Raw genomic sequence first — 15,113 nt, 5'->3', positions numbered from 1 at the left:
TAAAAATAGACACAGAAAAAAATGTGAGGGCTAAAGGAAAGGGCTTATAAAAATGTTAGGCAAAAAAAAAAAGGAGGGCAGAATCAAAATGTATCTTTAGTGTGATTTCACCTATATAAATATCTGCATTTATATTCATAGAAAAAAATAGAAGAGAATATGTCAATACGTCACTGGTTATATTAAAGTAATGAGATTTGGGGGTGATTCTCTTTTTTTCTTCTTTATTTTCCTCTGTAATGAAAATAATTTAAGAAAATGAGTTACGTGCCCAAAGAAATTCTAACTGAAAAACCACGGGAACCAGTCCTGCAGTAATAGGTTTCATCACCAAAACTGCTATTGAACATTTCCTAGGAACTGAAAGTCCTGTTTGAGCCTCAGTCTCTTTTTACCATTGAGGAATGTTCTTCTAACACCAGAGAAGTTAACTCTACTAGATACATGGTGTATCCAGGAATAGATAAGATAAATTTCCAGCACACCAGGCTTCATATCAGCTTCAATAGTGCCCTGTAAGAATGACTTTAAGATCAACTTCTGCAGGAAGTGTAGAGGAATACATCTGGGAAATTTACTCTTGACTGTTCAAAATGTTTGCTGCCCATTTTGTGTTTTAAATCACTGCATTAAATTAATTGCAATGGATTAATCTGTTGCATTGAATTAATAAAGAGGCCCAAAATTAGGAAGCTGGCAGAAAGACCATGTAACAACCATGATTTAGGGGGAAACCAAAGCAATTACCATGGCATCCTTGCCATCACGTGCTACTTCAAAATACTCAGGCTTTTGCTCCTATAGAGCCTTTAGCCAGGCATTGGAGGAATCTGGCCTACCTTGTGGAGATTTCTCAGATCTTGACATTTATGACTTTGTAGAGTTCTCAAGACATAGGTCCAGTCCCCTGAATTTGCCTCACAGTAGCCTTCCAACCTTAATAATGGGACAGAAAGGAAGGAGAAGTCTGTGTAAAAAAAACAAGTTGGAACAACTTGAATAATTTGAGAAAATTTAGTTTGAGGAATCTCTGGTGGAAAAAAAAATTGGAAGACATTGACTAGAAGCCACCTTGAGAAGAGTTAAGAAGGCAAGAAAGTGAAAAAGAAAAAAAAAGAGAGAGAGAGAAAGAAAATTAAGAGCAGGAAATAGGAAGAATTCAGACTCCTCTCCCCTATTTCTTTGAGCCTAAGATGCCCTCTGTGGTACCGTAGGCTTCGAAGTACAAGTCTTCCCTGAACCTGCCTCCAGTGGGAGCCCGCCTTCAGCGGCAAGATGGAGGGATCATAACCTCTCTAGAGCAGCTTCATGAAAAAATCAACGAGATGAGGAACGTGTTCAACTCGCTGGAGAACAAGGTAGACACCCATTTCTAATCCTTGGGGTGGGCTGTGGGCTGTCAAATAAGAAAGCTGAAGAGAGAGCAGAAAAAAGATGATAAGTCCATGTCTCCAGAATATTTTTTATTCACAAAGGAATGGCCAGTTTTACTGGAAAATCAGTCTGTAGCAGCTAAAGGGTTTAAAAGCCCCAAGCATCTTAAAAGGGATGTCTCAAGTGTATGACTGTATTCACTACAGCATCCCCTCCCTGGCTGGTCAGTGGTTGTGAAGCTGTTTACCAAAGCAGGAGTATTACTTCAGTGGCAGGTCTCTACGGGGCTCAAAGTGAACATATGGAAAGGAAGCAGGCTCATAGCTCAAAAGGGTTTCAGAATTCCCGAAGTCCTTATATAATCTGGCTGTTAGGGAAATTTACTGATAGTTTTTAATTTGTTGACAGCTGGGGTTTTACAGCTGGGGGTTTACAGGAAAGGAAAAGTCCTTTCCCCTAGGACCCTGCTGCAGCCTTTGGCTCCTAGGGAAAACTCCACACGTCCACCTAAGGGAGCAGTGAAAATGAAACCTATTTCTGTTGGAAAATGGTTCCCCTTTTTTTTTTTTACAAGCAGGAAGCCTGAGTGAATGCCAGGTTTCCTTCCTTCAGTTTTAAAACTTGCCTACATTTTGCTTTGTTATTATATAGCCATCAATTTCATTTTGCTCACAGAGGATGAATTCATATAGTGACGATTACCAGATCAAATGCAGTTGATCTGGTGGTTTAATCCATCATGATGATGGAATTAGGACATGTGCTGAAATCCATCACAAAGATTAATTAGAATTAAAAATGATTGGAATGAAAAACAGGTTACTCATTTTGTTTCCCAATCTTTCTGCTCCAAACACTTGGCAGGTCCTACTTTTTTCCTCAGAATGGTCTCCTTGGTTCCTCTTATTTCTCCCTCCTCCTAGCCCTCTAAAGAAAACTTCTGAAGCACAGTGAACCAAAACACTTGTATTTTGAAAATGTGGTATAGGAGAGGAAGTCACTTTATAATTGGAGATGCCATTGCAAGTTAGAACCATTTGGATAAACAGATTTTTTAAAAATGTTTAAAAATATGCATTTGAAGAAATTGTTAAGGTACCTGGATTTTCACTTCCATCCCTTTAAAATAAGTATACTTGGTAGATACTTTTAATTATAGAAAAACCTGCTAAATAGTTTTGTTTTAAAAAGCAATCTAGAGCTAAGCATTCCTTTATTTAGCAGACTGTAAGATCACAAAAGCCAGGAAAGTAATATTATTACCTTGTTATTATTTTCTTATTGTTATTATTTTCTTAACTTCCTGTCTGTTGAAAATGCTTTTTTCATTTGTTCAATAAATAAAACCGAAATTTAGAAGTGCTCCATTTTCTCCACACTTCTGTTTGTGCGTAATTTTTTGATTTGCCACGTAAACGGGAGAGAAGAATTAAAATTTCTTGAACATCTTTTATGCACCAAGCACGTACTGTGGCAGGCACCTTACCTATATTTCTTCATTTAATTCTCAAGACAGCTCTGTGAAATGTTATTATAGGTATTTTATGAATGAGGAAACCACTACAAAGAGGTTAACCAACTTGTCTCAGGTCTTAGTACTTATAGGAGAATGCTAGGATCTGACTCCAAAATTGACACTCTCCTCAGTTAGAAGTTGACACTAAAAATCCAGGTGTGTATTTCTACACAACCAGGCTTGACAGCTGAAGATGATTCACATCACTATCAACAGCTGCGCTTCTACCATTGCAGGTATTTCCTGCCACTGGAAATGCAATTATCTTCTTTTCCATATCCTACAAGAATATATATAAAAACTTCTTCCCTTTTAAAGAAATATTCAGATACACTTAATTATAACTCTTTATCGTTTCACTTTTTAAGGAAAAAATAACTTGAGTTTCTGCAACTTCTCTTCACAACCAGGGATAATAGGACCCAGCCCTTCTTTCATGGAATTCTGAGAATTCAGCATTGTCTTTCACATGTATATGTTGCTTTTCAAGTAAATCTCTTTTTAATTACAGGTGTTACAATAAATAGTAGCTTGCAGGAGCACTTGTAAACTTAAATAATTGCCTGCTTTCCTGTCAGTATCAAGCTTCAGCATGTGTGATATAAAGACCACCCTCTTTTCCCCAGATGAAGGGGGCCAAGGTTGCCGTAGGTTGTCCAAACTTTAGTCTACTAGTAAATGAGGTCTGTACATGTTCAAGAGCTGGGTTTCTCAAACAAAAGAAACATCCAAGGTGTCAGTGGTACCATTTATAACAATTTATAGCAAAGTGAATTCACTCTTTGTGTATTATTTAGTTGCAGGCCCTAGCCTCTGAACTCAAAACTGGCTTCACAGAAGCAATGCAAGAACTGTCAAGAATTCAACATGGAGAATATGCTTTGGAAGAGAAGGTTAAGAGCTGCAGATGTTCCATGGAAGAAAAAGTTACTGAGATGAAGAATTCATTAAATTATTTCAAGGTAGGCCCCTCTTTCTTCTATTTCCCTGCTGAAGAGAGATTTCTGGTCTTAGTAACAGAAGTAGGAAACCTGCCTTTTTGCATAGCAGCCAAATACAGGAATTTCCCTCTGGTCTATTCATTAATTTTCATGGGAAAATATCTATTTCATGTTTTAATTTCTTGGATCTCTGTGTTAAAATTAGGAACTATAACAGAAGTAAAATTTTCATCTCATTCATTCATTCCTTTAACAAATATATATTAAAAGCTTACTGTGTACTAGATATTATGTTATATACTTTTAGGCCATATACCAGATTAAATACATATTGATTCTCATTTTTTAGGAAGAGCTGAGCAATGCCATGTCAATGATCCAGGCCATCACTTCCAAACAAGAAGAAATGCAACAGAAAATTGAACAGCTTCAACAGGAGAAGCGAAGAGAATCTCGAAAAGTTAAAGCCAAGTGAGTGTCCTACAGAAAAATCGACCAAAGGAAAACCTATAGGCAATGGCTTATACAAAGGCACTGGGAACACTTTCCCCGCTATTGGTGTATAGCTAGCTGGCCACTCAGCTCCACAGGTCAGCATGCAACGAAGGTTATACAGCATCAAAGTTGGTTAATACTAAAAATGAATGGTGACTATTACACAATAAAGGTACTTAATACAATAGAAGGTAAATAAAAATGATGTAAAGTGGCATGTAGAATTTGACTTCAACTATAAAAACATGAACTGACTCTCTTCTTAACCCATTATGTCTGAAGTCCCTTTGTTTCCCTTCCCTAGGAAAACTCAGAAAGAAGAACACGGCTCACAGGCCGGGCCTGCTCAAGCACAAGGAAGCCCCTTCCGTTCAATCAACATCCCTGAGCCTGTCCTTCCAAATGAAGACTTTACAAACCTTTTGCCTTCTCAGGCCTATGAAAAAGGTACAGTTCACAAATTGTACTGAATTAGCCAAGTATTTTTCCTTGATTCCTAGGGCTTAAGTAACGTGGAGAATACACACGTCCTCCATCCTTATTAGAGGAAAATGGTGTATCGCTCAGAATTTTTCCTTTTGTAACTGGGATTTAGAAGAATCCATAGGATCTAAGAGATGGGGAGAGTCTACACAATTTTTAAAGATTTTCTTTTTTGGGAAAACCCTAATCTGGGTACTCTGACTTTCAAATGGATTAGAAATTAGTCATTGCACAATATTACTATACCAACCATAGGAGAAAATACTAAAAAATTATTCACTCTGATGAATTGTTTCATTTTCTACATTACTTCTTGATCCTTGTCTCTCTGCAGAGACATAAAAGTGTGTGTTCTCCTTTTTTTTTTTTTCAGCAAAGGTTTCACTGGTATGAGAAGTCCTATCTGCCCTAACTGGCAGGCAGTGCTGTCAGTGGCAGTCTAACTCTGTACTCCCCTCACTTAGGAAAACTGAGCTGGTGTGGTCTGTGGGCTGAAACAGTTGCAACCTCATCCCTCATCTGAGGGAAAGAAAAGATGTTAGAAAATAAGGCAGTACTAAAGAAACAGGCTTTCCAAGGGATGTCAATAACCATGTTTGATTACATATTTGTTATATCTTTGTATCCTCAACTATGTCTAGCAGAGTACACAGGAGTATGACTGTAGATATTAACACTGTTTGGATGAATTTTCCTCTTTTTTTTTTTTTTTTTTTGGTCTCATGTCAAAAGTCTCCAAAAGAGGCTCAATGACCTCTCAACCAATTGCAAGCTCCTCAAGGGCAGGGCTGGTAGTTTTTCTACCTTTATGGCTTAAGAAGCAATGTGGCTCATATATTTATAAACAATGAATATGCTTTGAATTTAAAGATCTAAATCAAATGGCTTTTAATTGTTATTAACTTTAAAGTACAGACTTGCTTTTTTATTTTTAGCTTTTACCCATTTGAGTAGTTATTTCAGAGATTCAATAGGTGTAGCCTCGGAAAACTCACTTGATTCATCTGAGGAGTGGGTTCATCCCACTCTGCCTTTTATGCACCATGTCATAGACAGCATGACACAAAAGAATGATCTTGTTAGGGAAGAACAGAGAATGGGCTTGGAAAGTAGAGTTCAGAGCAATGTCGAGCTCACCACGTTCACAAAGTAAAAGATTTAAAGTTATATTTGCAAAGTGCCCAGATGGATTTAAATTAGCTGTTTGGTGCCAAATCCTCGTTCCTTCCCAGTTACATAGGTACGGCTTACATAGCATGGTTTATTCTGCTGAGTTGCTGCAGAAATTTGGTGATAATGTGCCATCGTAAGACATTCTGGATACGACTGGCGGTAGATTATATTAAAACTAGAGGTCAAAAGACCGTACTTTCAAAGGGTTGGCTTACTCTCTGTTAATTATAAAACAGTGTCATTGTTATCTATGGACCCCAAATTCAGTATCTTAAAATAGCAAACACTCATTGTGCCACAGTTTCTCTGAGGCAGGAATCTGCGCACAGCTTAGCTGGGTGCCTCCGGCACAAGATCTCTCATAAGGTTGCAGTCAAGGTGCTGAGCGTCCCACTACGCATTCATCCTTCCTTCCATCCATCCATCCATCCGTCCACCCACCCCAGGCACTGATTCAGGTGGTGGGATGTCATAATGAACAAAACAACAAGAATTCCTACCGTGAAGGAGCTCTTGTTCTGAAGGAAGCGGACAATGAAAAAGATAAATAAAACATGTAGTATGTTAGGGAGTGGTAAGAAGACAAATAAGGAAATGCAGGTGTAATTCTAGAGAGGGTGCCAGGTAAAGACCTGAAGGAAGGAAGAAAGTTAATTTATGGTTTCCGGGGAGAAAAGGGAATTAGCCCCAGGGTCCTGGAGGGAGAAGAACTGACATGTTCAAGGAATGGCAAGAAGACCAATGGGGCTAAAGCAGAATGAACAGGGAGACAATAGATGTGTTTTTTTTTTTAAGAAAGAAAGGAAATAGCAAGTAGAGGGTCAGCGGGGGCAGATATTTTAAGGCCTTATGATTGGCCTTATGATCATTCTAAGTTCTTTGGCCTTTGCACTGAAATGGGAAGTCTCTGGAGGGCTAAGCAGAGGTGTGACAGGGTCTGACTTACATTTCAACAGCATCATTCTGGCTCTGCTTAACATTGCCATCCTCACCATCATAGTTAAATAATAATTTAGCTCTTCTTGTGTGCAATTAAGAAAGATTATCTAATTTAATTCTTACGGTCATCTATGCGGTAAGTACCACTTATTGTATCTTTTTAGAGATGGGGAAATAGCATTTGCCACACTATATTGTAATTTTATTTATTTATTTATTTTACTGTTCTGTCTCCCTCAGTAAAATGTAAACTCTGTGAGTCTATCTCAGTTCCTAGCTCATAGAAGGTGCCAGTCCGTGTCAGTGGAATGAATACTGATTGAAAGCTTTCCTTCCTCTGCAGCCCAAGAGTCCAGATCCTTGCATGTAGCAGACAGCAATGTGAAGGGGATGATGGGCCCTGGTAAGCGGCTCTACTCTGAGTCCTCTTTTCTTCTTGCAATTCCACCCTTTCCCTTCTTCTACCTTCCCTGCTTCTACCCACTCAGTTCCAAACCAGGCATGAAAGAACTCAGGCAAGATAAAGCAGTATGGCTACTAAGATTCCAAGATGTGTCCTGGAGCAGGTCAGTGGCTCAGTTAAACCCAGAGAGAGAGAAAGGGTAGGAAAGACAAAATCCGTATTCCTGGTTCCTTCAGGCTCATTTCAATTACTGATGAGTTAACATTTGCTGAGAACTCCTAGGTGTTTGTAGGCTGACATAAATTTCCCATAGACCACACATAATTTATGGTTTACACAATTTAAAAGTTACTTACTTAAGAAATAATTCACCAGGATTTTATAAATTATTTCTTCTTCCCTCTCTGCCTTCTTCTGGCCTTTTGGAAACTTACCTTCCAGGACCAAGGAGGACAAATTCCAAAATAAGACACTGTCTTTGGCATCCTCCTTCCTCCTCTTCCTGTATTTTCTTCCCTAGTTTGCTCACCTGAAAGGAAGAATATTCAGGGACCAGTATATACTACTGTAAATTAGTTATATTGCTTTCAAAATGTATTTTTTAAAAGTCCTTATTCAGTAGAGACTATGTGCAAAGAGTAAAGAATATATAGACCAGAATCAGAGAAAGGTGATCCATTGTAACTGTGGAGACTTAATCCTTAGTTGATACATTTAGTCCTCGAGGGACAGTTGTACCCAAACAGGGGCATAATATTTAAGTTAGTAAGAAATATAATTTTTAAAAAATCAGAACTTGATGGCAGATGTTATTTTTCAGGAATGAACCCAACAACTCCAGAAGCAGAAGAAAACCTTAAGTCTTGCCTCTCAGCTGATATCCAACCCAAGGGCCATCTCTCATCTGGTGTGTGGAGGCAGCCTAAGGAGGGTAAAGAATGGGGCGAGGAATATGTCACGAAAGACCATCCAGACAAACTTAAGGAAGCTGGCCAGGGCAGACACAGCTCCTTGGAAAATGTTTTATGTGAAACCTCTTTAGCTGGTAAGTCCCAAGGGGGAGTGCAGGCTGAAATTGTAAAGAACAGGAAACCTAAGGGCTGGAATCCTTGCAATTTAGATGCACTGGACATATGAGACCATCCAGTTTCTGGTTTCCTTCCAAGACAAATAAACTAAAGTCTATAGAGGAGAAGGGACTCACCTGTGGTCACGTGGCCAACTGTGACCACCAGCTTGATTCTAGGTCTCCACAACATTTAGTAATGTAGCACTTTGGGGGAAAAAAAGGCATAAGGTTAGTGGAGAAGAGGGAAGAATTTTGTGACCTTGTATTCAGTGATATGGTAACTTCAATATATAAATCTTGTATCAGGGGTCTACCACCAAAACGCCAAACACTGCACAGGGTCTGTTCTCCCTCCTTCTTTCCTCCTTTCTTTTTTTCAAATCATAAATCATCACTGAGCACTTACTGTACGTCAGACAATGACATTTCCCTCCAACAATTTTAATATTTTTATTATCAAATACATGAAAAAATGACATCATACTAAAAGGTTTATTATGAAGTACAGCAGTGACCACTTTAAATTCTTTTGACAGTTTTTTTCTGGTACTTGCTTCCATTTCTTAAGAAGAGTTTATGCTACTGTTTTCAATCAGTACTTTATTGATGATTAATTTACATAGAGTAAAATTCACAAAGCTTAAGCTCAAGCTCACTGTCCCCCTTATGATCACTACCCAGGTCATGATATACAGATCTCTATAATAAGTACGTTAATATTTCTAATAATAGAAATATTACCCCAGAAAGTTCGCCCATGCACCTTTCCAGGCAATACCCACCCACAGAACCACTATTCTGACTTCTGTCACCGTAAATTAGTTGTGTCTGTTCTTGAACTCCATATAAATGGAATATTACAACATGTAGCCTTTGTGTCTGGCCTCTTTCTCCCAACATAATATGTTGTGTGTAATTTATTCAGTAGTGTATTCCTTTTTATTAATCATATTGAATGAATTTACCACAATTTGTCCATTCTCCTGTTGCTGGACATTTGGATTGCTTCCAGCTTAGGGTTATTATGAGGAAAACTGCTATGAATGTTCTTGTGTAAGTCTTTTTTTTTTTTCTTTTTTAGTGTATGCCCGAATTTCTCTTGGGTGTATACCTAGGAGTAGACTTTAGTTTATAGGATCATATTTAACTTTAAAAGAAAACATCAAGCAGTTTACCAAAGTGGCTGGACCATTTACACTCTTATCAGCAAATGCATGAGAGGTCCAGTTGCCTTATAGCCTTCTCAGTATTTAGTATGGTCAGTCTTTTTAATTTGAACCATTCTTGTTCAAATTAAGATACCAGGCTGTGTCCTGGTATCATATTGTAGTTTTAATTTGCACTGCCCTGAGGACTAATGGTGTTGAGCATCCTTCCATATGCTTATTGGCTATTTATATAATTTCTTTTATGAAGTGCCTATGTAAGTCCTTTGTCTAACTTATCTTTTTATTCTCTGTTAGTAGGGTTTCTTAATTTATTTTAGATGTGAGTCTCTGTCAGATATGTGTTGAGAATATTTTACTCCATTATATGGCTTAACTTTTCACTTTTGAAATAGTCTTTTGATAAATAGACATTCTTAATTTTAATGAAGTTCAATTTATCAATTTGAAACTTTTAAAATAGCTTGTAACTTCCATGTTCTTCCAAGAAATTTTTGCCTATTCTAGGGTTATAAAGATATCCTAATATGTTTTCTTATAAGATATAGTTTCAGCTTTCTCATTTAGGTCTGACTTAAATAAATTTTTTCAATGTTAATTTTTTATTAATAATTACCTTGAATAAATTTTGATGTGTGGTATGAGGAAGGAGTCCAGGTTCCTTTTTATTTCCCATGTGGCTATCCAGTTGCTTCAGCTCTGTTTACTGAAAATACCTTCCTTTCCACATTGAATTGCACAGGAAAAGTCAACTGATCACATATGGGTGGGTTTAATTCTAGATACTATATTCTTTTTATTCCAATTAGTAGAGAACTGACATCTTCTATTATTGATGTTCCAATCGAAGCATATGGTATATGTCTCCTTTTGTATAGGTCTTCTTTAATTTTTCTTAGCAATGTAACAGAAAATCTATCATTTACATTTTGTTTTGTAAAGCATTTGCCCTGTCATCCTAGTCCATCTGGCTCATTGCACTGCTGCCATCCTGGAACTTCTCAGTCTTCCTGGTAATTCCCTTCAAATTTTTCCTATGTTAGCTTCCTATTTGGGGTTTTGTGGGGTTTTTTGCATATCCTTCTTGGTTTCTTGGTTTACTCCTTGTTTTGGTGGAATACCTGGTCCAGTAGCTTCCACATGATTTGCTGATAATTCATGTAGCTGAATATAAAATCATTTCCATCATCATTTTGAAACAACTGTCCATGGTCCTCAAACTTCTAATGTTTCTAATAAAAAGTCCAATACCATTCTAATCCTCAGTCCTTTGTATGTTACCTGACTTTTCTAACATTTAGGATCTTTTCTTTATCTTTGATGTGCTAAAGTTTCACAGTGATGTAGTGTGCCTTACAATGACATGGCAGGTTTTTCATTAATTATTCTGAGTGCAATTAGCCTTTTCCTCTGGAAATACATGTCCTGATATTTTTTTCTATTATTAATGTTTTTAAATTAATTTTTAAATTTTTTATTTGGGGGGGGTGAGGGGAGGTAATAGGGTTTATTTATTTCCTAATGGAGGTACTGAGGATTGAACCCAGGACCCTGTGCATGCTAAACACTTGCTTTACCACTGAATTATATCCTTCCCCCCTATTATTAATTTGATAATATCTTCTCACTCATTTTCTTTCTTTTACCTGAAACTTCTACTAATTTATATTGGATTTCCTGGATTTATCTTTTCCATTACCATCTTTTGCTGTATGTCTCTCTCTTGATTTTTTTGGGGGGGTGGAGTGGGTAGGAGGTAGATGGGCAAGCTTCCTTGAATTTATCTTCTATTCCTTTAAAAAATGCGAAAAAGTTTCTTCCTTTTTATTGTTTGTCTTTTTTAAAAAATAGCATCCTGTAATTACTAAATGGCTATTTTTTTGGTAACTCTTTGAGGATATTAATTATAAGATTTTTTTAAAAGTTTTCTTTTGTTTTCTGCATTGTCTCTATTTATTCATGGTTCCCCTCTTCCTTCAAAAAAAAAAGTATATATATATATTTTTTCCCTTCTTTTTCTTTTATGTTGTAAGATTGATTCAAATGTTTGAGGATTCTTAGCTAATTATTTATACCCAAGAAAGGGCCCTGAATTAAAAGAGACCGAAAAATTTTGTGTTGGCTAAGGTTATCAACAGGTAGACTTCACTATTGGCTAACCAGGTGGCAAATTAACTTTTTGATAGGTGACCTCTTTATGTCAGTGTTTGTAGATCTTTTTTGCTTGGACAGTTCAGTTTCTCCAGTGAAATATCCTCCTGCCTCATGCCTGGGCAGTGTAAGTCTGGCTGCTGGCATTCTGGGATCTGCAGCAAAAGGGGCTGAGGGAGCTCACTGTTCAGTATGCAAGCCTTCTCTGAGTCCTCTTCTTTGCATTTTAGCATCTCAACTCTGCCTTCTACCATGTCTGATGTATTTATCCCATGTACCAAAGACTTGGGCTTCTCTAGTTTAATTCTTCTTGTTTCCCATGGGGTAGAAATGAGGAAGCCAACTGGCATAGGGGTGGGGAGCTGGAGGTCCACTTGCACTTTATGTAGACCGTCTCTCCGGTTTCCAGCATTGGCCCTTCTTTGTACTTTCTGTAATGCCTTGGTGCCAATGATCCTTGAGCCTTTCTGCTTCTCAGATTTTCCATCTGCAGATGAAAACACCAAAGGAGAGGGTTTTGTGCTCTTTACTGTGCTGAATTAATAACCATGCCTCCATTCTGTCTTCCATCTTCCAGAAACTTGCTGGTGTCTCTTTATTTCACTTTCAGTATCTTTTTATTGCTTCCTATCATTTAATTGGGTTTCAGGGAAGAGTGGTTAACAAAAATTCCCTCCTTGGTTTGTTTTTACAGCTAAAAGACAGACTGTGGCTCTAGAACTGCTTGAATCAGAAAGAAAATATGTCATTAACATCTCTCTGATCCTGAAGATCAAGGCAACATTCCAGGGGTCAGATGGAAAGAGGAATCCCAAAGAGAGAAGGTATCCATGTATTCATTGCCTTTGTTTTTCAGATTGATTAAAATTTAAGGTAAGTTGTTTACTGTTTCCACTTCGGGAATTCTAAGACCTATAAAGAGTTCCAGAAACAGTCTTTGAAAAGAAAACTAGGCAGTGACAGCAGGTAACCCTTGGCAAGTCTCAAATTTAGACAGTAAGCAGAGAAGAAAATGAGTGTAGCCTCTGGGGCTTTCAGTGTCCCTAGCATGTTTGTTAGGAACCTAGAGGGGGAGTAAATGCTACAGGGAGGGAGACATTGCCATCTGCTGCCATCCTCATGTTCCCTGGGATCATGGAAGACGCCTGGGATCACTTCTCGTGGAAGTACAAGGGTATAGATGCAATGGAGTTCTGAAGTGGCTACTGGATAAATGATACAGTGCTGATATAACTCTGAACTTAGACCTTTCTTTTTATTTGTTCACATGATCCTGGATAATTTGTGAGTATGGGCACCTGAGCTGTGGAGCAATGTTTCCATAGAGTCTGTGACAGATGTAACAGCACCCTAGCCCCAGGGTTACAATACTCCTCGATCTATTATCTGTTCACAAACTTTAGATTTTTTTCTGCTTCTCTCTCTTTTGGGAGAAAGCAGGAAGGAGAAACTATGATTTGGTGGAAAAAAACTAATGTAATAAAGACACAGTAACCCAAGTCAATTAAGGAAAAGGCCAATCCAAATAAATGGAAAGTTTGGATGACAGGCTATTAAGGACAAATACGGCATTATTACTTTAAATATTCTATCAGGTAATATACACTGGCAGTTCATAAATTGTGAATCTATCTAGGGAAGCCCTGATGATGTTTTCCTGATCCTTATCACCCCCTTCCCAATTTACTGGGCTTTGCAGCTGCCAGCAACACACCCCAAGGACCAAAACACAACGCTGCCCCTATCTAAGTAAGTGACTGAAGTGAGAAAACATTCCCTAACAAACCCACAAATGGCTCAACTATTTTCGAGAATTATTTCACTGCAAAACTATATACACAAAATAGAAAGCAACAAAGAGCAGAAAGGGTCATGTGACTCGGCTAAAGCTGTGACCAACACAGGCTCTGGACTGGGCCTCATCTTCTCTCAGTGGCACTCCGATTCTTGCTGGTCCTTCCTTTCCCATCTGGCCACTTAATTCCCCCTCCTTAATCCCAGTCAAGCTTGTCTTACCCTCCCAGATTGCCCCTTCAGCCCTCTGAGAAGTCTCTGGCCTCTAGTTTCTTGCTATTACCAAAGGCCTGCTCAGTTTACCATCTAAAACCCAATCTACCTTTTGATGTGGCTTTGCCTCCACATCCAAGCTTCCCAGCCAGGAGCATCCCTTTCTGGTCTCTAAAAATCTGGGGATGGGGCGAGGAGAGAAAGGAGGATTATTTACTGTTGAACACAGTAATGTGGCCCCATGCTTGGCACTTCGTTTATGACTCCATGAAATCTTCACAGAAACCCTGTGAATCCTACTTTGTAGATGAAGAAACTCAGGTCCAGAGAGGATTAAAGGCACACAGTCAATTAGCACTGGCATTCAAACCCAGCCCTGCCTGACCCTGGGCCTTGCGCTCTTTCAACATCACACAGCTTCTCTAAGGACCTCGTAGTTTCAAAGATGCCACCGTGACTAAGAGCAGTATGCCACATGTCTCAGCCAGAAGTCGACTTTCTGTCTCTTCCAGTTTCAAAACTCAGGCTTCTCTCTTAACAGCCCGTGAGTTCTTACCTCAGATCTCTGCTTACTTATCGAGTAGGAATATGATCTCAGCTCACTGAGGCTCTTTTCTACTTGCTGTCACGTCCTACTTCTCATGACCCTTTACTGAGGAAAAAGTGAGCCTTTCCCCCAAATCCTGAGATTAATACAAATTAAAACTGCCGTACCATCCCCAGTGACAGTAAGATGATGGCTACTTCTCATACCCATGACGATGCTATTCATGTTCGTTATTTGCTACCCTCTTTCTTGTTTTCATGGCCCAAGAAGAGAAAAGCTTCAGCTCACTATTCTTAGCACTAATATGAAATCTCTGGTTTTCGAGTTTTGCCGGGTTGCCCCTGTTCTACCTGGCATTAGATTTTCACCCTCCTCCTTCACTTGCTGTGTTTCTTCTTTTTTCTAAGCTTTCTGAAGGCTCCATGTGTGTTTTACTTAAATAGACCAGCTGAATGAAATACAGGGCAGACAAGATCATTCCTTGTCCCTACTGGTGTTCTTCCTCCCATACAAAGATACAAATAAATTTATTAACGTTTACTATCTTTCCCGTCACAAACTGCAAAACTTCAGCACTTCCTACCCCCTGGAAAAGTCACCTGGGGCTGAAAATAACACCCACCACAAACTACATACCTGGCACTCAAATCTGAGGTTGCCCGTCTTCTCAAACCTATAAAAATGAATTCTTTTTCTCAGCAGTGCTCAGGAGCCCCCTCAGGTTGTTTCGACCCAGCCCTGCCACAGCCGAAATGGCTGGGCACTGCAGGGGCACAGGTGGTCAGCGGAAGCCTTAGGGGAACGTGCGGGCTGTTGTTCAGTTGTAGGAGGACGGAGAAGTTGGCTTTT

General features: G+C 38.7%; 1 protein-coding gene and 1 long non-coding RNA gene across 3 annotated transcripts in view; one reads left to right on the top strand and one right to left on the bottom strand.

Annotated features, from left to right (window-relative positions):
• The window catches only part of LOC116283512 (uncharacterized), a 35,859-nt gene extending 27,258 nt beyond the window's left edge, over window positions 1-8,601 (bottom strand). Inside the window, exons 1-3 of the long non-coding RNA XR_012059109.1 lie at window positions 8,529-8,601; window positions 7,759-7,853; window positions 840-936 (exon numbers count right to left, since the gene is read on the bottom strand). This is a non-coding gene — a long non-coding RNA (uncharacterized lncRNA). The remainder of the gene's footprint in view (window positions 1-839; window positions 937-7,758; window positions 7,854-8,528) is intronic.
• The window catches only part of ARHGEF33 (Rho guanine nucleotide exchange factor 33), a 69,814-nt gene that overhangs the window by 31,062 nt on the left and 23,639 nt on the right, over window positions 1-15,113 (top strand). For both annotated transcript variants that reach the window (XM_031684996.2, XM_031684997.2), the window contains exons 5-10: window positions 3,688-3,852; window positions 4,181-4,302; window positions 4,631-4,773; window positions 7,265-7,324; window positions 8,145-8,369; window positions 12,405-12,534. In XM_031684996.2, the coding sequence (XP_031540856.2) occupies window positions 3,688-3,852; window positions 4,181-4,302; window positions 4,631-4,773; window positions 7,265-7,324; window positions 8,145-8,369; window positions 12,405-12,534 (845 nt within the window). The remainder of the gene's footprint in view (window positions 1-3,687; window positions 3,853-4,180; window positions 4,303-4,630; window positions 4,774-7,264; window positions 7,325-8,144; window positions 8,370-12,404; window positions 12,535-15,113) is intronic.

The sequence above is a fragment of the Vicugna pacos genome, chromosome 15 (assembly GCF_048564905.1).
Source record: "Vicugna pacos chromosome 15, VicPac4, whole genome shotgun sequence".
Taxonomy (NCBI): domain Eukaryota; kingdom Metazoa; phylum Chordata; class Mammalia; order Artiodactyla; family Camelidae; genus Vicugna; species Vicugna pacos.
Note: the sequence above shows the minus strand (reverse complement) of the source record. Positions and strands in the feature narration are given on the sequence as shown.